Source organism: Monodelphis domestica, chromosome 3 (assembly GCF_027887165.1).
Source record: "Monodelphis domestica isolate mMonDom1 chromosome 3, mMonDom1.pri, whole genome shotgun sequence".
Taxonomy (NCBI): Eukaryota; Metazoa; Chordata; class Mammalia; order Didelphimorphia; family Didelphidae; genus Monodelphis; species Monodelphis domestica.
Window position 1 is genome coordinate 52,603,143 of NC_077229.1, and position 27,982 is coordinate 52,631,124.

Sequence of the window (27,982 nt, forward strand, 5' to 3'; positions counted from 1 at the left end):
GGGAGGAGAAAGAACATACTTGGGATATTAAAATGATATAAAAACAAAAAATGTCCATGAAGATTAAGATTAAAAGGACCTATATTTATTTCTATGCCAGGCATTTAAAGGCATCAGAGGAAACTCCATCCCTAGGACTCAGCAAATGTGTGTTGACCTGATTGCCTTAATCATGTTGAAAATAATTTTAGGGACACTTTTATTTTTATATTTCTTTCATTTTCTCATATATATATATATATATATATATATATATATATATATATATATCCTCTCCACCCAGAGAGTATCCCTTACAACAAAGAATATACGAGCAAAAGGAGAAAAAACAATTCAGCAAAGCCAATACATCAGCCAGGTTTGACATTTCATGCCCTCTTTAATTTCCTTACCTTTGCAAAGAAGCAAGACAATATGGGATCAGGAGTGAGACTAGTGATGGATATTTAGATCTTGAAGTCTTCTGCATGGAGATGATAACTGAACCTGTGGGAGCTGATGAGATCACCTAATGAGAAAAGAGATGGAGAATATGAGGTCTAGAACAAGCTTGGGGTACAATGACATTTAGAGGAGATGACATGGATACCTAGCAAAAGAAACTGAGAAGGGAGGGCCCAGGTAAGGGGCGGGGGGAGGAAACTCAGTAATCAAGATAATAATGATAATGTTGTTCTTCTTGTTGTTGTTCAGTCACATCTTACTCTTCATGACCCCATTTGGAATTTTCTTGACAAAGATACTAAAATGGTTTGCCATTTCCTTCTCCAGCTCATTTTTATAGGTGAGAAATTGAGACAAACAAGGTTAACTGACTTGTCCAGGATCACAAAGTAAATGTCTGAGGCCATATTGGAATTCACAGAGATGGGTCTTCTTGCTTCAGACCTATCTACTGAGCCACCTGTTTGCAAACTATTCCATGAGCAAGAGAGAAGAGTCGTGAAATCTAGAGACATATCAGAAGAAGAGTGTTATCAACAGTGTCAGATGCTACTGAGTGGCCATGAGAAGCCTGAGAAAAGTCTATTCAGTTTTATTCAGTTTAGCAATTAAGAGATCACTTTGTCTAGTGAAAGTGATCTCTTAGACACATCTCTTAGAGACACATTTTGTCTAGCCTATACCAAACCCATAAGAGCTACCTTTTTTCCTTCTTCATAAAAGAGAGCTTCCATAATTATTTTGATGTAGGTGGGACCTGTCTTTGTATCTTTTACCTCCTTAGGATCGATGGCTATCAATGGGATCCCTGGATCAAAGAACGTGGACACTTTAATTACTTTATTTGTCTGAGAGCAAATTGTTTGGGGAATGGTTTGACAAATTCACAATTCCAGCATTACATTACATAATTCCACAATACATTACGGTGCCTGTCATTCCACAGCACCTCCAGCAGCTTTTATGATCATTGCCAGTTTGCTGAGGAGTACAGTGAAATCTCGGTGTTTTTTGATTTGTTCTTCTCTTATTATTTATTATCTGAAAATGCCTTAATTGTTGACTAATGAATCCATGTCTCAATACCATAATTTGCATTCATTGTCACAGCATAATTTTAGTGTCAGATTCTCTTTTCTTGCTTCACCCACCTTGAAAAATTTCTCCTACCCAGCAATGACATTTGATGAATGCCACCCATAAGCCTCCTTGGCACTCCCACTCTATTTAATGAACCCTAGAGATCGAAAAGAAGAATCTTAATTTCTCTCCTTAGAGTGACTTCATCTAAAAGCCCATCACCTACCATGCTAAGGCATTGTTGTCTATTGAGTATATCTCAAGGGATTTAAGTTGATGGCCATGTGACGAGAGGTTTGGATTTTGTTTATTTGAAACCCTCAAAGCTGAAAAAGAAAATGTCTCTTCATTTAGGAAGTGCTCATCATGACCCTAATATTATCTCTGTTGGCTGTCTAACAAAATAGCTCAAGGGATCCAGATTTTTGAGGCTAGAATATCCTGGAGCCACTTTCACCTAAAGCTAATCACTACTTATGTTTTTATAAATCTAAGATGTTCATTATTTCAGGTGTCCCAGTTATTCAGTTTGGTTTTATGTTTCCTTTGCGTGCTTTTTTAATATTATTGAAATTTGTTGAGTTGGAGCTATTTGGGTAGAAGGGGAAATCATTTAATGTAGCTATGTTTGAGAAAGTCACAATTTAAAAAGCTGTTGCTACTAACTGTAAGTGGATTTGACCAGTCTACTTCACCATGCCTGACCTCTGTTTCCTCATCTGTAAAATGAAAAAGTTGTAAGAAAAGAGTTCTTCTTACCCTTTTAATCTAAATGAAAGACAGGGAATTTTTAGAAAATGCTATCTCTTTCCTTCCCAAATGCATAAAGTGTAAAAGAAAATGGAAGCCAATGAATAAGGAGAAGCTATGAGAGGCAGCCATCAGTCTCTGTTGAGAAGGATCTCAAAGTATCTATTATATATAATATATAATTTAATTTGCTTATTATATTTATTTAAATGTATTAATAAATATATAAAATTATATAAAATAAATATATTAAAATATGAATAGAATATAAATAAAATAAAATTTATAAATTATATAATATGAAATATATAATTATATGTAAATAGAATAAAATAAATAATATAATATAATAAAGGCCTTATTCTATTTTAATAAATATTTATTGATCTCTTTTATTTTCCCAGATCTTCCAATGTTCCCTGCCTCTTTCAGGGAACAATCCTTCAATAGATGAAAAAAGATATTTGAAAAAGGAAAAATAAATACAGTTTAGCAAAACTAACCACCATTTAAAAATTTTTTGATATTATATGCAAGGTGTTATACTCATAGACCCCTTTTAGAAAGAACTTGAGAGGCAGTATCTTCTTCATGCCTTTTCTTTGAGATGAAATTTGACACTACAATTTCAAAAAATTCAGTTTTATTCTTTTATAGATTTTATTTCCATTTCCATTGCTGTAGTCAATAGGTATCATAAGGTAGCTAGCTTGAACAATGACTAAAGCTCTGGATGTGGGGTCAAGAAAACTTGACTCCAAATCCTTCCACAGACAGTTATTAGCTGTGTGACCCTGGAAAAGGCAACTAAACTCTCATCCTTGGTTTTCTCATCTATGAAATGGAGATAACAATATTACTTAGCTTCCAGAGTTGGTGTAAGAATTAAATGAGATAATATTTGTAAAATGCTTTGGAAACCTTATGGTGCTATGTAATTACTAGCTATTATTATTTTTAATCCATTAATAATTCTTAGTTATTATTGCTTTTATTATAACAATCAGGAGATTATTATTATTAACTGGGTAATTAACCAGTAATTATTATTGTTATCATTAAACAATTAATAATACCTTGTTGGGGTTCTAATCCCATTTCATTTTCTTTTCCTTTTTTAAATGAATTCTAAATTTAGTAACCATCAACAAAATAAGAGTTCTACTATAAAGAAAGATCATTTAACCCCATTACTTATGGTGTCTTTTTAAATGTGTATACTAACTTGAAAGGATAATATAGGTGGACTTGTTCACTACTTTATTCTCTTCATAAATGTTAGTGTCTATTTTAATTATGTTGGTTTTTTTACCATTTTCCAAATAGGGAGTAGGGGGACCTGGGGTCTTGGCAAAGCTGGAGTTAGAGCCTCTCTGGCTTGATCCCCAGAGTTACTTTCTGGTTTTGCTAGGTAACATGAGAAAGACCATCAGGTTAGAAATGAAAGTCTATTTTGGGAGTTCGGATGTCTGGGTTATTTCTGTGTTCTCATGTCAATGAGACATATTTCATTTGTACATGGAAAGGGAAGGTGGAACCATTGTTTTGTAGACAACCACTCTGATTCCATATTTTTCCCCACTTTGATTTCAGGAGCAGTAGTTTATTCAGTGAGGTGGTACAGATGAACTTTGAAATAGCAAGTTTCAGCAGCCTCTCGGGGACCCAACCCATCACTTGGCAAGTAGAGTATCCCCGCAAGGGAACCACAGACATCGCCATCTCCGAAATTTTCATCAGCCAGAAGGACCTTGTAGGCATCGTTCCCTTGGCCATGGTAAGACATTTATTTGAATGAACATATTTTTGCTGCCCATCCTCTTATTTGGTCACTCCATTCTCCCTTCCCCCTGCTTCAGTGTGATTTGTGTTCCTTTTGGATACTTTGTGCCCAAATGATCACGTACCTTTATCAGTGGGTGTCATAGTTATTTGACTTCCAATTTGACCTTCTTCAAGTATTCTCGTGGAATTGTCTGTGATCTGTAAGCTCCTCCATATAACCTGGGGTCCAGGTCAAAGATTATGTCCCCCATGAATAATTTAATTTTGCTTCAAACTACATAATACTCTGTTGTGTTCCTCTCTCATGAGCTTACCATGTAATATTATTAAAGGACATAATCCATGTAAGTCACTTTTATGTCTCAAATGACTTTCTAAATGTTAGCTATTATTATTATTATTATAATTATCTATAAGCATATTTGCCTTCTGCTCAACTATAAACTCATTGTGGTGAGAGATCATGTCATAGTTAAGCCTTTTATCCCTCCCCCCCCAGTAACTAGCACCATGTTTTATTAGATCACAGATACTTAACATATGCTTGTTGTATTGTATTATATAGCACTCAACCCCTACAAGCCACTATGAAAGGTGGATGAGAGCATGATAGACCCCAATGCAACTCCCTTCCCTAATTGAGTCTCTAGGGGTACATGGATATAGAGAGCCAGACACACAGAGTCTAATATCCGTTATCCCAGGATCACAGATTTAGATCTGGGAGGGATCATGTAGAGGCCATCAATTTCACCATTCCCGTTTTACAAATGAGATCATTTAGGCATAGGATTTAAATAATTTTCCCAGAATCACACAGCTAGCATGTGACATAGATTTGAACCCAAGATTTTCTGAATCCAATTCTAATTCTCTATCCACACCCAAAATGTTGTTTCTTCACTTTACCCCACTCCCTCTCTCCTCTGTATTATCTACACTCATGAGTCCTCTTCCCATTTTAAAACGTAAGCTCCTTGAGGTCAAGGATATTCCATTTTTTGTCATTGCTTATCTGATTACTATCCATTCAATTAAAAAAAGTATCAAATATCATCAAATGTCTGCTACATGCCAGGTACTGTCCTAGGTACTGAGGAAATGCAAAGTCACAACATAATAATCCCTAACCTCTAAGAGGTAACATTCTACTGGACTGATACAACATGGAAGCAGAAATAAATAGAAGGGAATTTGGAGAAGGAGAGAACATGGACCAAGGAAGGCTTCATAGACTTAGTAACACCTGGACTGAACCTTGAAGGACCCAAAGTGTTCTAAAAAGCAGAAGAGAGGAAGGGGGGCTTTCCAGACATGACAGATAGCCTTTGGGAAGGCACAAGTATAGGAGATAGCATATCAAGGGAGGTGAATAGTTACTTGACTAGAATAATGATAATGAAATAGAGGGCGTGTAAAAAGAAACAATACGAAATACCTTTTGAAATTAGAAATTGTTTATAGAGAGCTTTAAATGTCAGGGTGGGGAATCCATATTTTATCCTAGAGGCAAAAGGGAGCCACTTGAAATTTTTGAGCAAAAGAGTGACTTGCTGCCTTGGGGCACATTAATGAAATGCAATATAATATACAATTTATATACAGTATACAAAATGTACCTTGGGATATGTAACTTAACAATTATTCACATAAATAGTCATAGTATGGCATGGATGATATTTAATATCATTTAATGAGGTTATAGAATATATTAAGGTTTAGGGGCTGGCTATTATGTATTTGAAGAAGATTGTGTCTTCCACTGCAGAATTTTTCATCACAAAACCAAAAGTTGAAATCATCTCAAGAAAACCAGATTTTGGAACATGATGTGCTAGATTTAGAACTGAAAGAAACCTCAAGGCCATCTTAGTCCAAGCCACTTGATTTACAAATGAACGAATTGAGGCTGTGGGAAGTTAAATTAATTACCTGAGATCACACAGATAGTGAGAGACAGAGTCAAAATTTGAATGCAGGGCCTAGGAAGAAAAAAAAAAGCTAGAAGGCTGCTCACTTTCTCTGTCTTGACCTTCAGCCATTTCCTGTTCCCCCTTCTCTATGCCTCTGCTAGATAGTAGACAGCATCACCCCCTCAGACTAATATAAAGAATCAACCTCAGCTAAGTCCTGCAGTGCACACCTTCTCAGAATTAAGGGAGAATAATTCAATATTCTGACCTATAGGGTCTCCTGCTCATTGGCAGGCTGCATTGAAAGGTAAAAGGAATCCAAGTCATACTGTTGTAACTCACATTTGTATAGTAATAGTTCACACATTGCTTTATCATTAACACTGCTGATGATGATAACTTATGAATAAAATTTGATTTGACTCTATCTTAGAATATTTGGAAAGGCATCTTTTAGCACAGGGTATTTCAAATGCCAATGTAAGGCATGCAGGGATACTTATGTTATTACAAGTCACAGAGAGCCCAATGTTTTGATTCTATTCAGGGTGACACCCAGAGATCAGATACAAATGAAAAAGACAATATAATAGAGGGAAAAGAATAATGAGATAAAAGGTAGTCAGGTTACCCCTAATTGGTGGGTATTCCTCAAAGCTCTATCCTTAGTTATTTTCCATTCTCTCTAAATATGTCCTTACTTAAGGGATTATATCGAGGGGGTTGAAGAAGAAGACAAAAGGGAAATTGGGTGTTCACAGCAAACACCCTCTATTTTCTCAGTAAAGTCTAAGGCAAAATCCTTAGATGAGAGAGTTAGGAGTAAGGATGTATTGGATGCTTGAAGAGAAAAGAAAAGATTTAATACAGCTTCTGATGAGAAGTGGGATAGAAATTTGATTGGAGAGGATTAAAAGTACTCCTTAAGGTGATGAGAGGAGAATAAAAAGATTACTAACAGTGGTAATTGCCCAACTGAGATTAGAGAACATACATTCCTGGTGAACCCAGTTGGTTCAGCTATCAGCTACATAATTTCCTCCATTGCTGTTCAACAGAACAATTAATAGAAGTGAAGGTGGTAGATGATGGGAGAAACTGAGCACCTGCTATAAGGCAAGATACATAGTAGGTGCTTAATAAATGCCTGTCAATTGGTTGAGACATGCCAATTTCCTGTTATATGATCATATGAAATCTCAATGTTAACACTGGAAGAGATGTCAAGGATCACTGAAAAAGAAGTATGGGACCTCAGGCTTGGAAGTGACTTCAGAATCTGTCTAGTCCAACTGGAAAAAAAAATCTCCTCCTCACTCTGGTTACCTAGTGTTTACTTCAAGAACCTGGTGAAGGGGAGCCTATTGTCTCCTGAAGCAGCCCTCCTTTAATAATGCTTCTGTAGCATGGACTCATGACCCTTTACCAGCCTGGTTGTCCTCCTCAAGACACTACAAACTTACCGATTTCCTTCTTAAACTATAGTATCCAAAACTGAATTCCCAGTGATGCTTCTATGTCATTATTCTATTACCTAGGAGACACTTGGCTTTTTCAGTGGGTACCGTGCTGGGTCTGGAGTCAGAACCTGAGTTCAAATGTGGCCTCAGACACTTCTTATCTATGTGACTGGGCAAGTTATTTAACTTCTATTTGTCTTAATCCCTTGGAGGAAGAAATGGCAAACCATTCCAGTGTCTTTACCATGTAAGTCAATGGACAACATGGTTCATGGGTGCTGAAAAATCAGACTTAACAACAAAATGACTTAACAACAACAAATTCTATTATCTAAGTTATATTTTTCCATCTCCTTCACAAGAACAGATACTTTGGGGAAAGTGTCACAAGATCTACATTTGTCTCATCCACCAATTGAAGTACTCTGCCAAGAAAGGCAATGCTATTAGTGTTGCATGATCTATTCTTGATGAACCCTGCTGGCTTTTTGTAATCATTACTTTCCTTTATAGATGTTGACCAACTTTCTCTTTAAAGATCTCTTCTCCAATTTCCCAAGAACCAAAGTCAATCTCATTGGCCTATAGTTTTCAGATTCTCTTTTCTTCCCTGTTTTTAACATTACATTTACTCTTCTCCAAACTCTGTTTTCCATGATATTTTATATTATCATTGACATATTCGGCAATTATATCAATTAACTCTTCCATTACCTGAAGATGTAATTCATTTTGAATTCATCATAACCAAAGAGTTAACTTGAGTATCCATACCCAGTTTGCTATTTTTGCCCATTCCTGATCATATCCCATCCCTCTTTGGCTGACTTCCACCTAATAATTTTACTCAGTTGGAGCATACCTCATTTCTCTAAACTGTTTTAGTTTGTTTTCCTACAATCTAGGCTGTATTTCAGGCTATGCCTGCATTTATTTCATTTCTCAAATACAAAATTCTAGAAGAGAGGGATTGCCCTTTAGTGAAAATTAGAACCACTATAGAATTCCTCCCTTGAGCAAGTCAAGAAATTATTAGCTAGTTTGCTTGAAAGAGACACAAAGAGCTCCAGTAGATGCCTGATGATTTAAATCCCTGATCACTACTCATAATTACTCTGTGCCTTTCTTATGTTCTATTCCCCAAACTCCTCATCTATTGTTTCTTTCCATCCAGGTGGACTATAGTATATCACAATGAAATCATCATTTCCATATCTTCCTCCATTGACTTCCACTTAAATGTTCTCTCTCATGCTTCCCTCTTATGATTTGTGATTTCTTCATATAAGTATACCTTCTTAATAACACCCTAAACATTTATATCTATCCTGTTACCATTGTTTCTAAGCCTAGAAGAACAAATCTAATCCTTCTTGCATGAATTAATAGCCTTTTAAGTACTCCTCCTTTTACATATACAATTCAAGACAATCCTTAACTGTCTACTTAATAATACTTAACTACTACTATTCCAGGCACTCTTTTAAGCACTGGAATGAGATACCTAGAAAATACCACAAAAATGTTCTAGGCTAACATCTTCATTTTACAGATAAGGAAACTGCAGAGGGGAGTTAAATGACTTGTCCAAGGTCACATAAATAGTATGCATCACAGGTTGGATTTGAATCCAGGTCTTATCAGTCTGGGGTCAGTATTTTTTCCACAATACCACATTAAATCTTCATGTACACAACTAAGTAAATACCATAAAAAAAATTATTTCAGGGGAAAGCTCTAAAGAGAGGAAGAAACAAGAAAGGCCGCATATAGGAGGTATTAATTGAGTTAAACTAGTGAAAAGGGAGCTAGTGATTCCAAAGAGTGAAAAGGAAATCATATCCAGAGATAGCCTATATAAAGGAAAATTAAGAAAATATAACACCTCCCCAAATTTAGAAATTTTAAAAATAAGGCAAAATGAAGTATTCCTAGACAGAACATTTACCCCACTGTGAAATTTTTCTTTCCCATTCAAAGGAGCCTACCAAGATCATTTGTGTACAAAATGTCAGATACAAATTAGGCATTTCATTGCTGGCCCTCATTCCCCATTCCCATATCAGTTTCCCAGACCTATGAAAGGAAATGAACAGCATGAAATATCCTCAGTTATATTAAAAAGTAAACCTATAGTTGTAGGAGCTTTCCACATGACACTTTCCTCTTGAAATAGTTTCATTTGAAAAATACCAATGCTCAAAGCCATCGTTTCCTTATTTTCCCTTATTCCTTTATTGTACTGATGAGCCATGACTAACCTTCATGAATGAACACCCGCTCAAATTAGTAAGGACAGTGAAATATATCCATTTTTGTCCCTTATGATTAGATGTCCACTTCAATGTCCCTCAGTGAAAGGCTGTCAATGGATACTGTTCTCTGTCTTCCTCAATTTCTCTTAACATGATGAGGATCCCAGTGGAATGTACCAGCTGTCTGCTTATTAGACTTTATTCTCTCCTCTTAACTAGCCTATCATCACAGCAGCATAGATTTCAATCTGTAGTGGTTCTTGGAGTCCATAGAGTCCAACTCCTTTCATTTTAGAGATGAGGAAACTAAGATTGAAAGAAGTTAAATGACTTACTTAACATCACACACCTATTAAGTTTCTGAAGCAAGATTTGAACTCATCTTCCTGGCTCTGAATCTGATACTTAGCCACTACTCTCTATGAGTTCATTTCTTTGATTACCATGATTTATACTGTTTATTCTTCAATAATCTTATTTAGTATTTCCTTTTTTAATACTTTTCACAATCTGCTTTCATTCACAATATTCCTCTCCCTCACTTTCTGAACAATATTCATTTTTTATTTTTCAGAGACTATATTGTTCTATGACTCAGAGCTGTATAACATCTAAAAACAAAAAAACACAACCACTAACACATGCTCCAGAAGGTCTTCCCAGGTTAATTTTCCCACCTTCGTTGCTAAAAATAAATAAACATTACAGAGAAAAGATGCCATGAAGGATGCTAAAGCTTTGCGTGGCTCCATCATTATCCATCTCAATCCCTTGTGGTTTTGCTTTTTTTCCCTCCTGCTGTGTCTGCTCAACTCAGAGTGCCAGATGTTTGAAAGTGAATGGGTTTTTGTTACCCAAGAGTCTCTGGCAGTATCTGGAGAGGTACATATTGAATTAGATTGTCAGTCTACATTGTGAGATGGATGACTTAAGTCCTTGTTTAGTTACCAAGGCAGAGGGCATTTTAACAATGCCATGTATCATAGAGAAAGAAGACAGAAGGGTTCAAGAGAATCCAGGTGCGTTCTCCATTGACAGGGATTGGAAAATAGCTTTATAAGGAATAACCATGAGCATACCAATATGGATTGTAAATAGTGTGATGCTATGGAAGGAGCACTGGATTTAGATTCAGGATGATATGCTTTTTAACTAACTATGTGACACACTACTTGTTGGACCTTACTGTCTTCATCTGCAAAATGAGGTGGGGCTTAAAATCAGGAAGATTAAATTCAAATCCAGCCTCAAACACTTACTAGATAAGTAACCCTAGGCAAGTCACTTAAATTTCTTTGCCTTGATTTCCTGATCTGTAAAATAAGTTAAAGAAAGAATTAGTAAATCACTCCAGTATCTCTACAGGGAAAAAAAGAATGGTGTCACAGAGTCTGACATGACAGAAACAACTGAATAACAACCTGTGACAGGAATTGTGGTGAGTCCTAGGGGCACAAATATTAAAAAAAAAAAACAAAGACAGTCCTGGCGCTTAAGGAGTTTAAAATCTAATTGGGAAGGCAGTACACAGAAGGGTCTTCATCAGACTCAGTTTGGGAAACTTCATCTTACGGGGGATATTAACAAACTGAAAAGCATCAAGACGAAGGTAACCAAGTAGGTGAAGGACCATAGGTTTGTGCTATGTGAAAATCAGTTAAAGGAAGTAGGAAGATTTTAAATGGGGAAGAGAAGACTCAGATAACATAACTGTTTTCAAATATTTAAAGGGTATTCATGTGCAAGAAGTATTAAACTTATATTGCTTTGCTCTAAGAAAGCAAAAATAGGAGCAAAAAGGAGAAATAATTAATAGAAAAAATTTAGGATGATTTCTAGGAAAAGCTTCTTAGCAATAGAAGATCTATCAAAGAGGAATGGGTGGCCTGGAGATCCAGGGAGTTCTTTAAGTAAAGGTTTCAAGGGCTTAATGGCACTTTAACATTAAAGATGGAAAGGAAGTTCTTTTCTAAACCTGTGCTAGGTTGTGTTATTGACCAAAAAAGGAGGTTAAACCATATTCCCTGCCTCCAAGGAACTTACAGTTTTTATAGAGAGCTATATATTACACAAATGAAATGGGTAAAAAAATCACACACAATTGACTGTCAAAATGTGTGGAACAAATAGTAGATATCTTGGGAGATTAGAATATGAAAAATATCAATATAGTCTTTGAGTGATCAAGGAAAACATGATGAAATTATTAAGATTTTTTTCTGGGCCTGAACAGAGGTTCTTAACTTGGAGTCTGTGGAAGAAAAACAAACTTTTACTAACTTATAACTCAAATGTAACATTTCTTCTAGTATTTAAAAACACAATTCCAAGAAGAGCTACAATAATCTTCATCCAAAGGAGTCCATTATATGAAAAGGGTTAAGAGATCTTGTGCTAGGGAGCAAATAGATGGCCCAATAGACTAAGAGCCAGGCCAAGAGATGCGAGATCCTTAGGTTCAGATTTAGCCTCAGTCACTTCCTTGCTGGGTGACCCTGGGTAAGTCCCTTAACTCCCATTGCCTAGTCCTTAACCACTGTTCTGCTTTGGAACCAATACACAGTATTGATTCTAAGACAGAAGGCAAAAGTTAAAAAGAAAAAAGAAAGTCTGCGCCAGTAGTACAAGTAGGGTTTGGTTACTGACAGTCACACTTTTAGCCATGTGTACCAGAAAAGGAAGAGTTTATAATTACATTATAACTAAAGAGAAAAAGAAATTTTGTTCTCTTAAATATAGGTCCTATAATGTTGTATCATAGCTAGGAATCACTCTGATACTGAAGTATAGAATACAATGGGTTTATAACCAACTTGATTTTGTAAGAGCTACTTGCATGAAATTCATAGCCCACTATCAGGTCTTAGGAATGAAATTCATCTCAAAATTCTGAGCCTCCTGACAAATAAAAAGAAACAAGAAAGGGGCAGGTGGGTAGCTCAGTGTATTAAGAAAAACAGGTCTAGAGATGGGAGGTCCTGGATTCAAATGTGGCCTTATATACTTCCTAGCTGTGTAACCCTGGACAAGTCACTTGACCCCCATTGCCAAGCCCTTACCACTCTTCTGCCTCAGGACCAATATACAGTATTGATTCTAAGACAGAAGGTGACGGTTTAAAAAAAAAGTTGTTGCATATGTACTGTTTCTAAATTGGTTAGTTACAGTAGGGTTCAAAATAAACTTGAATTCTCAGATTATAATCTAACAGCATTTTTCAAGAGATCTTTGCTGTGATTTCTGTGATCACAATGAATAGAAAGAATGAACAAATGAATGAATGAATGAGGTTAGGCTAAAGTTAATGAAACAGAAATTAGTAGAAGTAGAAGCTAATTGGAGAAGTGAAATTTAATTATTTCCAGTTTATGTATACCATAAAGAAAAGATTTAATAAATTTACTTCAACTAATTGTAATGGCGACTGGTCAGTCTGAGCCTAGACCTTCTGAGCATTTGTTAATTACTTCCTTTGTGTCAAGCAATGTGCTAAGTAGTAGGGATACAAATACAAACCTGAAAACAGTGCCTGGCCTTAAGAAGCTTTCATTCTAATAGAGAAAACAACAAATGTAGGACCGTGGGAGGCAGAGAATAGTATTTTGATATAGAAAGTAACAGAGATAGTGAGTGGAACCATGGGGGAATAGATTGACACAGTATTTCTTTGTGTATTTACTTCTCTGTTATTTTCTTAGCAGGTTTGTCCTTATTCAGAAAATGAGCCTAGATCAATAAAGTTCTCTAGGGACTGAAAGTCTGGTCTCCATTGTTTTAGATCGCAGAGTATCTGCTATCAGTCCACTGTGGTTTGTGTGGTTCCTTCCCCCTCCCACCTCTATATTTTATTGACGAGTTAACTTCAAGATCACTAAAAGCCAAGGAAAGGTCATTGAAACTGTCTAACCTGGATTTCCACAGAGAAAGCAGACTGTAAGAAATTCATTTTTCCTTCGTTACCCCTTAGGAGCTGAATTCAACAGTGCTCATCACAAGTTTTCAACAAGATTTATGGAAGTACAGTCCTTCCTAATATGCATATGGCCTTATCAGGAGTATGCTTTAACTAGAAGCTGGAGATTTGAGTTCAGATCCAGCATCAGACATATCAGCTAAATAGTCATGGGTAAATCACTTACTCTTTCATAATGTCCAGTTCCTCATCTGTAAACTCAAGCTTCTTTTGTATTTTCTTTGAATATGCTAGAGGGAGAGAAACAGTCATAGAGAGACATAGCTTGAGGGAAGAAAGAGACTGAGAGAAAAAGAGGAAGAAAGAGGGAGGGGGAAGGAGAAACAGAGACAGAGACAAAGATATGGAAAGAAAGGGAGAAGGGGAAAGGGATAAAGATAGCAAGGGAGAGACAGAGGGAGAGATACAGAGAGGGGGAGATAGAGAAGAAGAAAGAGCAAGGAAAGGGGTGGGAGAGAAAAAAAAAACCCATTGACAGAGACAGAGGCAAAGAGAGATAGAAAGAGAAAGCTAGAAAGACAAAAAGAGACAGAGAGAGAGAGAGATAGAATGAAAGGGTGAAATAAAAACAGAGGGAGATGATGAGAAGAAGAAAAGTAGGAGGAAGAGTGGAAGAGTGAGAGTATGTGTATCATGTTAAAAAAAAACACCACATCTGCTTTCAAGGAGATAACTTTCTAATAGAGGAGACAAGGATATAAATAATTATATATAGAATAAGTATAAGTTAACAAAAATGGAATAGGTACAAGTAATTAGAGAAGATAGCCATTAGCCTTTGAGGTGGAAGGTTGGGGGGATCAGGAAAAACCCAACAACTGGAGATTATATTTAAGTAAAACGACTTTTGATCCATTTCCATTCAAAGTTGAAGCATACTCTAAGTGGAGTTTGGACTATTGCACCAAGAATAAATGATGTTGTTCAGTCACTCAGTTATGTCCATTTCTTCATACCCACTGGACCATCACTATCCATGGAATTTTCTTGGCAATGATACTGGAATGGTTTTCCATTCCTTCTTCAGCAGATTCATTTTGGTCAGGCAATCAGAGATTAAGTGACTTGCCCAAGGTCACACAGCTAGAAAGTATCTGAAGGTAGATTTGAACTATTCTAATTCCAGGTCCAATGCTCTTAACCACTGAATCACAGCTGTCTCTAATGCAGGACAACTGTATTGCTATAGTCTAGAAAGGGTAAGGAAAGTAGGAAGATGGAGAGCTTGGCAGCAATAGCAACAAGAAGAGGAATCTCTTTGCCAGCTTTCATTACTCATGATGGTGTTGATAAAAGGGCAATTTATTATATGGCATGTCTATATACAGCCTATCCAAAGAGATATTTATGAACAGTTGGATACCAAAGAGCAGTAGGAAGGTTACTCATGACTAACTGGTTGATGAATACAGAGACTAACCATTATTTTTTGGTAAAGATGAATGAGTGGAAAATATGCAAGATATCCTGAAATTTTTAGGACAGTTTTAAGCTGCTAAGACTTTTGGTACACCCTGTTTTTAAGTGATCTGCAAGCTCAACATGATGGAGCAGCCAAAAAGACTAGTGAGGTCTTGGGCTCCTTTGAAAGAAGAATACCCTCCAGGAGAATGAAGGTGATAGTACCACTGTTCTTTGTCCTGGCTAGAAAACATTTACAGTGTTACATTTAATTCTGGTTGCCATCATTTTAGGAAGACATAAACTAGTTGGAACACACCCAGAAAAAAGCAACTAGAATGCTTAAGAGCCTGTACTTCCATATCATCTGAGGATTTGTTGAAAAGCAGTTTGTTCATCCTGGAGATGACTCCAGAGGACAGAATAACAACATTCAAACGTTTGAAGAACTGTTTCCTGCAAATGAGGTTAGATTTATTCCTTTGGGTCCAAGAGAGAAGAACTAGGAAGAAAAGTGACAGTTATAAGAGGCAATGTCCCCAGTTATCATGAAAAGCTTCCTTACAATTAGAGCTGTCCAGCAGTGGAATGGATTTCCTTGAGAGATGATTGGGTTCTCACTCCTTGGAGATCTTCAAGCAGAAATTGGATGATCATTTGTTGGATGTGTTGCAGTGGGGATTCCTGCCCATGGTCAAGTTGGACTACTGAAGTCCCTTCCAATCTAGTGTTCTTACTGTGAAGAGAGCAGGAAGTGAGAGATTTAGAAGTTCAGAAACAGGAGATGCAGGTTGGTCTTTGGTGTCCTCAAACTTTCATCATTGGTTGCTTTGTTGGTCTAGATTCATAATAAATGCATTTCTGTACCACTTGTTGGTACAAGCATGGAGAAGAAAGCAAAGATAAAACCATAGGGGGAAGTTGGATGGTTCAATGGATTGAAAGCTAGGCCCAGAGATGGGAGTTCCTGGGTTCAAATCTGGCCTCATACACTTCCCAGCTGTGTGACCCTGGGCAAGTCACTTAACTCTCATTGCCTAACCTTAACACTCTTCTCTCTTGGAACCAATATACAATATTTATTACAAGATAAGAAGGTAAGGGTTTTAATTTTTTTTAAAAGATAAGTATCCTATCCCACATAGCACTGCCAATTGGATTTGTCCTAGATGGCCCTTAGCTTAACATGTTAGAGACATCAAAGCTGGACTTGACATTTGCAACAAGGGGATTTGAGGAATGAAGGCAGCCAATCTTTGATATGTCCTCTTGTTTGTGTAATCACTGAAGGCAAAAGGAAAATCACAGAGGGCATGGGGTATTCCTGTGTTAATGAAATAGTAAACTAATTAGAAAGATGCTCTATGGGGGGCAGCTGGGTAGCTCAGTGGATTGAGAGCCAGACCTAGAGATGGGAGGTCCTAGGTTCAAATCTGGCCTCAGCCACTTCCCAGCTGTGTGACCCTGGGCAAGTCACTTGACCCCCATTTCCTAGCCCTTACCACTCTTCTGCCTTGGAGCCAATACATAGTATTGATTCTAAGACAGAAGGTAAGGGTTTAAAAAAAAGAAAGATGCTCTATGCCCAGGATCATCTAGTTATGTGTGAAAAATATTTCATTGAGTTGGAAGGGGAGATTGGCTTTGGCTGGGTAACTCCAGGAACTCCAGGAAGATTTTAAATACCGAAATTTACTAGTTCTGGAGTCAGTTGGCAGAGTTCCAGAGTAATAGTCCAGATACTAGACTTTACAGGGTGAGGCCTTTGTGCCTAGAGCAGAAGTGAAGAACAAGGAGTGAGGACAAGAAGGGGATTTTCTCTAAAGATCTACCACCTTCCCTGCATAGCCACAATAACAAGTTTTCCTAAAGCCTGAATTGTATTGGTTCTATTTTTATTGAATTTAATGTCTTTGTATTTTTATGAGAGTATAAATACAGCCCTCTGAAATGACAGGAGGAAAATAATACTACTAACAACAATAATCACAACTCACTTTGACATACGTCTTTAAAGTTGGCAAAACATTTTCTTCTCTTCAGCTCTGTGAGGTCACCAATACCCATGTTAAGATCCTCATTTTATAGATAAAGCATCATTGACTGAGAGCTGGAAGAGCTCTTAGAGGGCGATTAATTTAAGCCCCTCATTTTACAACTGAGGAAACTGAGTCAAAGAGAAGAAAAATGACTTGCCCAAGCTAATACAGTCAATAGGAGAGAGAGCTGGGGTTTAAATCTGGGTCCTCTGAATATGAAACTAAATCTCTTTCCATTGTGCTAGCTTCTGAAGAGTTTAGAGCCATTCCCATGATAGGCTGCTAGGTGGCACCATAGTGTGTGGAATACTGGGCATGGAAGAAGGAAGACTCATCTTCCTGAGTTCAAATCTGAGCTCAGACATTGACTAGAAACAAATGGCAAACCATTCCAGTATTTTCCAATGAAAATTCCGAATAGAGTCACAAAGAGTTGGACTTGAATGAAAACAACTAAACAACAAAAATTATGTTATATACTAAGGGCTCCAAGAGGACCCTCAGAAAGGCTCTTCTGAATAGTCAAAATTCAAGATAGGCTTTTTTTTCTTGCTAAGTAAAAAGTATACTCTTATACTTGCCATTGACTATCCACCATGAACAAAATGTTCTTCCTCCTCATTTCTGCTTTCAGGCTTTCCTGGCTGCTTCTTTTCTTTTTTTAATCTTTACCTTAAATTATTGCGTAGTATCAGATCCAAGGCAGAGAAGCGGAAAGGGCTAGGTGACTGCAGCTTTATCTGCCATTTACATTGCATTTGTGATGGCTCTTTTTCTCTACTATTAGAATATGAGCTCCTGGAGGACAGCAACTATTTTTGCCTTTCCTTATATCCTCAGTGATTTCAGCATAGATCCTGAGCCCTTCTTAATTGCTCATCAATCAACTGTCTGACTTTCCCAGCATAGTGATGATGACTGGTAGAGAGACAGCTAGCAAGTAGTTTATGTGTCTGTATTTTTACTTCCCCATCTATTTAGTGTTGAGGCAGTATTTGATATCTAGAAGGAAGATAGGGAAGGTGAGAGAATGTGAGGACAGAGAAGTAGGACAGAACTATTCTCTAAAAACCAAATCTAAGAGGATGACAACAATCTGAGACAGCCAAGACTGTATCTCTGATGTAGTGGTTAAATGAGAGTGTGCTCCATTACCTCTCATTTAGCCTTAATTACAATAGCCTCCTAATTGCTCTCTCTGCCTCAGATCTCTCCCCAGTTCAGTCTGTCCCTCATTCAGCAGCCAAGGTGATTTTCCTAAACACAAGTCTTACTTACTCTGTGATTCCCTACTCAATAAACCCCAATGGCTCCCTATTACCTCCCAGGATCAAATGTGAACTTTGCTGTTCAGTGTTAATGTTCTACACAACGTGACCCTGCTCTCTTCTACATTTCCAGTGTTCTTTCACCCATCTCCATGCATTCTATAATAGATTATGGTTAAATTCCTGTTATAATGGTGTTCTTGCACTCATCCCCAATGAAAAGTCTTTTCATTGGCTTTCCTCTATGCTTGGAATGCTTTCCCTCTTTACCTCATCTTAGAATCTCATGCTTTCTTTAAGACCCAAATCAAGTACTATCTCTTAGAGGCTTTTCTGTTCTCTCAATCTGCTAATGCCTCTCTCTCTCTCTCTCTCTCTCTCTCTCTCTCTCTCTCTCTCTCTCTCTCTCTCTCTCTCTCTCTCTCTCTCTCTCTCTCTCAAATTGCCTTTCATTTACCCTACATGTATCTTGTCTATTCCCATTTATATATGTTCTCCACCATTAAAATATAAGCCCTTTGTCTTTTAACTTAAAAAACTGAAATTTGGGGCTCTGTACCTATGGAGAATGAAATACTGCTCCAAGCTTCAGGTTCTTTGTGCAGCTGCCTTCAGAATTGGCTCTGAGGATCTCCCTGCTTTCAGTTCTTCCAAGGTGCTATGATCTAAGGACAGATGTGTTTAATACTCTCTTCTGGCCTGTGCTGTGATTTTTGAGTAATCGTTAGCACTCTATTTCACCTTGGAATTGGGACCCAAGGTCCCCTCTATGGCCAAAAGCACTGGTGTGTGTGTGTGTTGGTGCTCCTTCTCACCTGAAGACTGCAACCCAGGACTGTAACCTGGATCTGCATATGGCAATGTGAACAAGAACTTTACACCCAGAGCCAGCAAAGGGACCCCTATTATCTCCTTCTGACCAGTTGTCCAACCCCCCTGCCATCTACGACTGAGAGCTCTGGAAGCCTTTGCTTTTGTTTCAGACATCCTCAAGGCTTATTACAGCAGTGGAGCTTGCCTTGGCACTCTGCTTTGCACTCCACTTTCACCTTGGTACACCAGATATTTTGTGCCAGTCTTCTAAGATGCTTTAGCTTGAAAAATTACTTTATCTCAGCTTTTTTCAGGTTATGTTTCTCCAAAATTCATTTTGAGGCATTAGATCAGGTTTTTTATGGTAATTTGGTAAAGATCAGGTGGGTCTGTGTCTTCTCTACCATCTTGGCTCTGCCTACTATCAAAATTAAATTCTTTGAAAGCGGGGTCTATGGCTTTTTCTCATTCATTCCAATACTTAGCATGGGATCTAACAGATAGTAAACATTTAATTAGTGCTTTCTAGCTGTTTAATCTTGGGCAACTCATTTGGGGAGGGGGGGCTTTTAGAAACAAGCATTTATTAAAGAGGTGAAGTTAGAGTAGTTGTTATAAACATCACTACCTCCACTAATCTCATCTCAAGTCTGTGTTATACTTAACATCAAGTCCATACTGAGTTCAAGGGTAAATGTTGTGAGTCTTAGCATATATATGGCAAAGAGGATAACTTGCAGCTCCAGGAAGATTTTTTGCTGACATCCTTACGATATTCTCTTTAAGTATGGCACATTGTTCTTTTTTTAATTTTTTTTGCCAGATTACATTGGTACAATTTTTAATATTTCTCTTCTTACTTTTTGCAATCCATGTTCTCTCTCTCTTCCTCCCACCCCTGCCTTCTCCCCAAGAAGGTAGTTAATATGATAAAGTTTGTACAAATATTATTTTATAATACATATTTCCATGTTTGTCATGTTGTAAAACAAGATACATATTGCTCATGCTAGAGAAAAATTCTTGGAGGAAATAAAGTGAAAAGTAGCCTGTTTCAATCTGCATTTGGACTCCATCTATCCCTTCTATGATGGTGATCTTCTTTTTCATCATGAGTCCTTTGGAGTTGACCTGGATCCTTGCCTTCTGATAATAGTTAAGTCATTCACAACTGATCATCATGTGTTATTGTTGTTACTGTGTACGATGTTCTACTGGTGCTGCTTACTTCATTTTGCATCACTTCATAGAAATATTTGCAGGTTGTCTTTTTTGAGATCATCTTGTTTGTCATTTCTTATGGCACAATGGTATTCCATCAAAATCATATACAACAATTTCAGCCATTCCCCAATTGATGGACATCCCTTCTTTTTCCAGTTCTTTGCCACCACAAAAAAAGTCACTATAAATTATTTCTACAGGAAGGTTTTTTCCCCTATTTTTAATCTCTTTGAGATACAGACCTAGTAATGGTATTGCTGGGTCAAAGTGTGTGCACAGTTTGATGACCTTTTGGACATGGCTTCACATTGTTCTCCAGAACGATTGTATAAGTTCTCAGTCTACCACCAATGTATTAGTGTCCCAATTTTTCCACATCCTCTCCATTATTTATAATTTTCTTTTCTTTTTGTCATGTTTACCCAGTCTGATGGGTATGAAGTGGTACCTCAGAGACATTTTAACTTACACTTCTCTATTAATAGTTATTAATAGTGATTTTTTATATGTCTAATGATAGTTTTAATTTCTTCATTTGAAAATTGTTTATCCATAACCATTAACCATTTGTCACTGGAATGCTTTATTTTCTTACCAAATTGACTCAGTTCTCTATATATTTGAAAAATTAAGCCTTTATTAGAGAGGGTTTTTTTCAGATTATTGTTTGCCTTTTAATCTTGGTCGCATTGATTTTGTTTGTGCAGAAACTTTTTAATGTACTCAAAGTTACCCATTTTACATCCCATAATGTTCTCTATGTCTTGTTCTGACTTAAATGCTTTCTACAGATCTGACAAGTAAACTGTTTTTGCTCCCCTAATTTGCTTATGGCATCACTCTTGATTTCTAAATCATATATCCATTCTGACTCTACCTTGATGTATGGTATGAAGTGTTGATCTATGCTTAATTTCTGCCATACTGTTTTCCAATTTTCCCAGCAGTTTTTTTTTGTCAAATAGCAATTTTTCTCCCAAAAGCTTAGATTTTGTCAAATAGTAGGTTACTATGGTCATTTATCAATATGTGTTGAGGACCCAATCTATTCCTTTGGACTTCCACCCTATTTCTTAGCCAGTACCAGGTTGTTTTGATGGTCACCACCTTATTATATACTTTGAGATCTGGTACAGCTAAGTCACCTTCTTTCAATTTTTTTCCACTAATTCCCTTGATATTCTAGATCTTTTGTTCTTCCAGGTGAATTTTATTATTATTTTTCCTAGCTCTCTGAAATAATTTTGGGGTAGTTTGATTGGTATGGCACTGAATAAGTAAATTAATTTAAGAAAATTGTCATTTTTATTATATTGGTTTGACCTACCTATAAGCAATTGACATTTTTCCAACTGTTTAGATCTGACTTTATTTGTGTGAAGTAGTTATCATCATATAGTTCCTGTGTTTGTCTTGGCAGGTAGAGTACCAGGCATTTTATATTGTCTACAATTATTTTAAATAGGATTTCTCTTTCTATCTCTTGCTTTGGGACTTTATTGGTAATATAGAAAAAATGCTGATGATTTGTGTGGGTTTATTTTATACCTGCAACTCTGTTAGAATAGTTCATTGTTTTGATTAGGGTTTTTTGGTGGATTCTCTATGTATACCGTCATATAATCTGCAAAGAACGATAGCTTTATTTCCTCATGCAAGTCACTTAACCCCAATTGCCTAGTCCTTACCACTCTTCTTCCTTGGAGTCAATACTATTGATTCTAACACAGAAGGTGAGGGTTTTAAAGAGAGAGAGAAAAAGACTGATTGATTGGCCTGTGGGTCATGTCTAAGAGCACCAGACATTACTTATCTATAGGAGTGACTGACTAGTTTGGAAACAGCCCAAGGTTTGGAGCCATGTTTTATTTACCTTATCCTTAAAGAGAAAGGGTTATTAGATGACCTCTCCCATTTATTCCCAGATCTGTTAGCCTATGTTCCTATGATCCTTCATGCTTAAATAATGCCTTGCACAGAGCAGACACTCAACAAGTGAATGCTAAATTGAATTGACTTCCCTTAACCTCTGGGTTTCCATTTCTGCATCTCTAAAATGTAATTAATAATAGTACCTTCACAAGTTTGTTGTGAAAAGCAAATGAATTAACAAGGCTTAAAATACTTTAAATGGTGTAAAGTACTATATTAATGTGGTATAATAGTATCATTTCTTCCCTTAAGTCTCTTTCCAGTGACTTATGATGCCCTATCGGTGATCTTTAGTCCTACCAAGCTAGGGCCAGTGATTGATTACCTGTCTGTATCGGAATATGACCTAAGTTCAGAAAGGTTGTATTATGAGTTGTTCTAAGATGATGAGTCAAGATATTTTTGCAGATAGCCAAGAACTTTTAAAGAGTATTCTATAGGAAAGACAAATGCATATGTGAAATCATAGGATCATAGATATCAAGCTACAAAGAAACTCTAAGGCTATCAAGTGCAACCCTCTAAATTTCCAGACGAAGAAATTGAGGCCCAGAGAAGTTAAATAGTTTGTCCAAGATCATACAGCAAGTTAAATAGTAAAAGGATTTGAACCAATATCCTTTCACTCTAAATCTAGAACTAATGATTGATCCTGGTTCTACCCCATACTTTATTTTAAACTCATATTTTAGTCTCAAGGATTTTTCTGTGTTCTACATTTTCTTAAAGATTGTTGAAAAGCATGGGAACTAAAATTTTATATATTTAAATTTTTTTCAATTAGCAAAAATTCACCTCTCTTCCTATTAAAAAATAAAACAATTCTAAACAATATGCATAGTCAAGGAAAACAAATTTCCAGGTTGAGTAAATCATATACATACATACACATATGCATAAATGCATATGTAAAGGTATATTTGTATGTATATGTGGCTATACACACACACTGTGAGTCTATCCTATCTCCATCAAGAGGCAAGCAACCAGTTTTATTACAAGTCTTCTGGAACTGTGGTTGGTCATTGCATTAATCAGAATTCTTAAGTTTTCAAAGTTCTTTTTTAGGATGCTATTTTAAAGTCTTTGTCATGTTGAGATTAAAAATTAATACCCAAATACCTCAAGTATTATATTTAATAAAAATTATTAATAATAACTTGAAGTAAAGGAAAATAAAAAGCTAGAGCAAAGAAAGAGTTAACCCAGCCATGGTCACAGGAAAAGCAAGTGCAAAAAAAGCGTGGTTACAGAAATTATAAAAAATGCATAAGGATGCTATGTGGACAAAGGGGAAAGGATTCTGGGATATGAAGTCCAAGGAAGGTTCAAGATTTTCTAATTACACAGTCTTTATATTGTTGTTATTATAATATAAACTGTTATTATAAGTGCTCCTCACTTCACTCTGCATCAGTTCATAGAAATCTTTCAAGATTTCTCTGAAACCATTCACTTCATCATTTCCTATAGTACAATAGTATCCCATTGCAATACTATAGTATAATTTGTTCATCCACTCTCCAGTTGATAAATACCCTCCTAATTTCCAGGAACTGAAATTTGACACTAATACAGCCCCCAAGAAAAATATCATAGTATATCCAGAGTTGCATTCCCAGCAGTGTAGTGTGGGAACAAGGAAGAGGAAGAAGAAAGAACACTGGAGTTGAAATAAGAACTAGGTTTGAGTCATACCTATCACTCTCTGTATAAGTTTTGGCCTCATTTTGCTCATCTGTAAAATGATGGCGATAATGTCAATGTTGCCTGATTTACAAGGTTGCTATGAAACTTTAAAAAGGGTAATTGTATAAAATATTTTTGTAAACCATATCAAGACAACATGGAAGACTAGATGGAAAACTAAACTTGGAATTAGAAAGACCTGAATTCAAATTCCACCTTTGACACTCATTACCTCTTTGATCCTAAATGAATCACTTAATCTCATTGATTCTTCATTTCCTCATCTATAAAATAAGGAAGTTGGACTATAATAACTCTAAGGCCCCTTTCTGCTCTAAATCTATGATCCATAAAGTGCTAGGTGGATGACAATTGTCATCATCATCCTTTTGTCTCTTTTCCAGGTATAGTTCTATTCCATAAATTAGTTTCATGCTAGAAATTTTGGGAGAAATACATGCATTACCTACTTTTAATGAGAAAATCTGTATTTCTTCCATCCAAGCTGACTTTATTAATGTGTTTCTCCAAGTTCTTCACCAAGTTCATTAAACATCAGGAAAAGTTCCACAGTAATCCACCCAGTGGGATTGTATTTTAATTATTGCACAGGATGAATGGAGGATGGAAACATTTTCTACCAGACAGTGAAACTAGCCAGATAACAGGGCAGCCACTTTATTGTAAGGGAAAGAGCTCAGTACACGTAGCAAACACATTTTCAGCACCCCTAAAGCCCTTGCTGGTTCAATGAGCTATTTCGAAAAAGACAGAAAATTCCATTCCCCCATCTGTCTATCATTTGCCCAAATAGCATTAATTGGTACCAAGCCTTTTTTTCAGTTTTCTATAAAAATAAATTCTCATTGACACAGACTTTTATAATGTCCTCATTATTATACTCTATAAATTCAGCATGCTTTGTAAAAGCAAAACAAAACAAAAACAGATTGGGGGCTGGGGAGAAGGGAGGATTGAATTTCATAGTAATAGAAGAAATCAATTAGAGACATGATTAGTAATCCTTAAATCTCACCTAGGAATTTAGTCTTCCTGGCACAGTCAAATTTTGACTCTCTGTGGATGTCACACTTTGAGATGATGGCTTTATTCACTTGTGCAAATGTATTGAGAATATTTTTACATTGAGAACATTTTTCCATTAAATCATTTCAAGATTTCCTCTACATTCTTTGATCCCTGATGATTAACAAAAATTCCAAGTCAATATACATTTATTACACATTTACTATGTGCCAAGCACTCTGCTAGACACCAAGTATTTCGAAGATGAAAAATGAAACAGGTCTGCCCTCAGAGAGGTTAAGTTGAAGAGAAAGAAGATTGTGCCATACATCAAATATGATACAAGGACAAGTGTGAAGGATATAAAAGAAAAAGTCAAAGAAAACTCTTTGGGAAATTTTGAAAAGAGGAGATAACATTTTGGACATATTCATGGGAAAGGCAATATCTAAGCTGAAACCTGAAGGTACTTACTAGGCTGAATTGAGCAGAAAGTATCCACCACTCTTCCTTTCTCTAATAGTTCAAATACCTTTGATTTCATTAGTGAAGGAACTATATTCGCTGGTACAGAACACAACCCCAGTTAAAAGAGAAAATAGATGAGTTACCTTCAAGCACACAACTAGCATAGATCCTCTGACTCTAGATTCTTCTTGTCACTATACTGTGCTACATATTTGCTTTTCCTTGGTCTTTTAGATAGGGTATCAGGATAATCTGTATTTTGTGCTCTTTTCTAGAGATGACAGATATGCCAAAGCATTGTTCTAAATCGAATTTTATTAATTTCAGTGGACATAAATGTAAAGTTTTATGCTTGGGTTCAAAAATCAATTTCAAAGGGGCAAATTGAGGACAGACATGATTAGACAGTCATTTTTGTCTGAAAAACATCTGAATATTTTAGTGGACTGCATGCTGAGTATGAGTTAACAGTATGATGTGGCAGCTAGAAAAACCAACATAGTCTAGGGCTACATTAAAGAACACCTAGCTTCCTGAAATAAGGTACTTGGAAATAAGGTAAGATTATGAGAAGCAATACTTTTTAAGAACTTTGATTAGCTGAAGTGTCCAAAGAAGAGCATCCAAAATGGTGAAGGTCCTTGAACCAGTGCGATATGAAGAATGGCTAAACAAATTAATAAAGTCTAGTCTAGAGAAGAGGTAGCATCAGGAGGGACCCAATAGCTGTATTCAAGTTTCTGCAGATCTATCCTATGAGACTTAGACTTGTTCTATTTGGCCCCAGAAGACAGAGCCAGAAGCAATGGGTACAACATGGAAAATGGCAAGCTAAGTCTGGATATGAGGGAAAAAATCAGAGGTCTCGAAAGTGAAATGGGCTTCATAGAGAGTAAACACCCACCCCTTCATTGGAGGCCTTCAATCAGAGACTGATTTTAAGTATAAATTGGATTGAATGTTAGCCATGGTATGTCGAAGTGCTGAAATTCTGTGATTTTGTCATATGCGGGAAAAACAAATCTATCAATCAGTATTTATTGCACACTCTCATTATTCTAGTTTGTGGAGTTGTTGAAAAAATAAAACAACCCAGGACTATACCAATCGGTATTAAGTGGAAATTTACTGAGCAAGTCAAAGGAAATTACACATTCTGATTTGGTCATTTCGTAGAGTCCAGTTTTTATCACTGCTCTACTGTTCCTTTTATTTCTAAGCTATGCAGTAGTTTCTTTCCACACTCAGGTTGTCAGCAGGCCTGCCTTCACTTTCCTGTGGAGATAATTAATTCAGGCTGTACTGAAGTGAACTTGAACTCAACCTGAATTATCTAATCATTGAAATTGCAATGAGCTGGACAATGGACTGTAGAAAGCAGTGTGCTATACTCTGAGCTTAAATCCTGTTGAGCGTGGGAGGCCATTGAGGAGAAATTGCTTTAAAACAATGGCCCATCTGCAGAATAGTGCCTCTGGTTTATCTTTGGTTAAGATAAAAAGAGTTCCATGGCTTATAAATGGGCAGAACCATGGAACATTTTCATTGCTACACCTAAAAATGGCAGGGTTTTTTTTTTTGTCTTACTAGAAATATTAGAAGCATCATTACAGAATGTTCTATTGGCAAAGAGCCTCAAAAGTCATTGTAGCACCGAGCAAGGAAAGGCACACCTCAGTGAATTGAATTCTCTAAGGTCATACAGCTGTTTACAGCTCAGTCTAGAATTCAGATCTCTTGGCTCTAAGTAGAGACATATCTTGGCCCATCTGGAAAAATTCACTGGCCTGACAGAAAAACAGAATTAGAGGTACTTAGTGGATCTTTTTTATAGAAATGGTGCTAAAAGAACCTTGGTTGCATGTGTTGTCACAGTGATTCAATGGAAAGAATAAAAGGTATAGAGCACTGGCTAGAGTTATTCCATGACTTGAAGTTCTCCAAGCACAGACTGGTGGTTCATTATGTGACTCTAGGCGAGTTGAGTCACTTTATCTCTTCAAGTCTTAATTTAATAACCAGCATAATAAATGGGGCATATAGTAATATGGATTAAACCAGATAATGGCTGAGTTCCCTTCTTCCTTCATCCTTCATCCTTCATCCTTCATCCACTATCACTCAGGTACCCTCTGCCTTCCCACCTTGTTCACCCCTGAATCATAGGATGAAATGATACTATTCCATCCCATCTCTTCCAATAGATTGTCCCCTCTGTCATCCCCATTGTATCATTTACTTTCAATTTCTCCTTATCTACCGGATCATTCTCTGCTGGCTACAATGCCAATGTTTCTCCCATCCTGAAAAAAAAAGCCCCACTTGATCCTTCCATCCATGCTAATTATCATTTTATATCTCTTAAGCCTTTTGTGGATAAAATCCTGGAAAAACCTTACACAAGAGATCTGCAAGAACTGATGCAGATCAAAATAAATAGAATTAGAAGAACATTGTACCCA

General features: G+C 36.6%; 1 protein-coding gene across 1 annotated transcript in view; it reads left to right on the forward strand.

The window, feature by feature from the left end:
- TMEM132C (transmembrane protein 132C) overlaps positions 1–27,982 on the forward strand; it is a 559,319-nt gene that overhangs the window by 409,956 nt on the left and 121,381 nt on the right. The window contains exon 4 of the mRNA XM_056821908.1: positions 3,868–4,051. Coding sequence (XP_056677886.1) covers positions 3,868–4,051 — 184 coding nt within the window. The remainder of the gene's footprint in view (positions 1–3,867; positions 4,052–27,982) is intronic.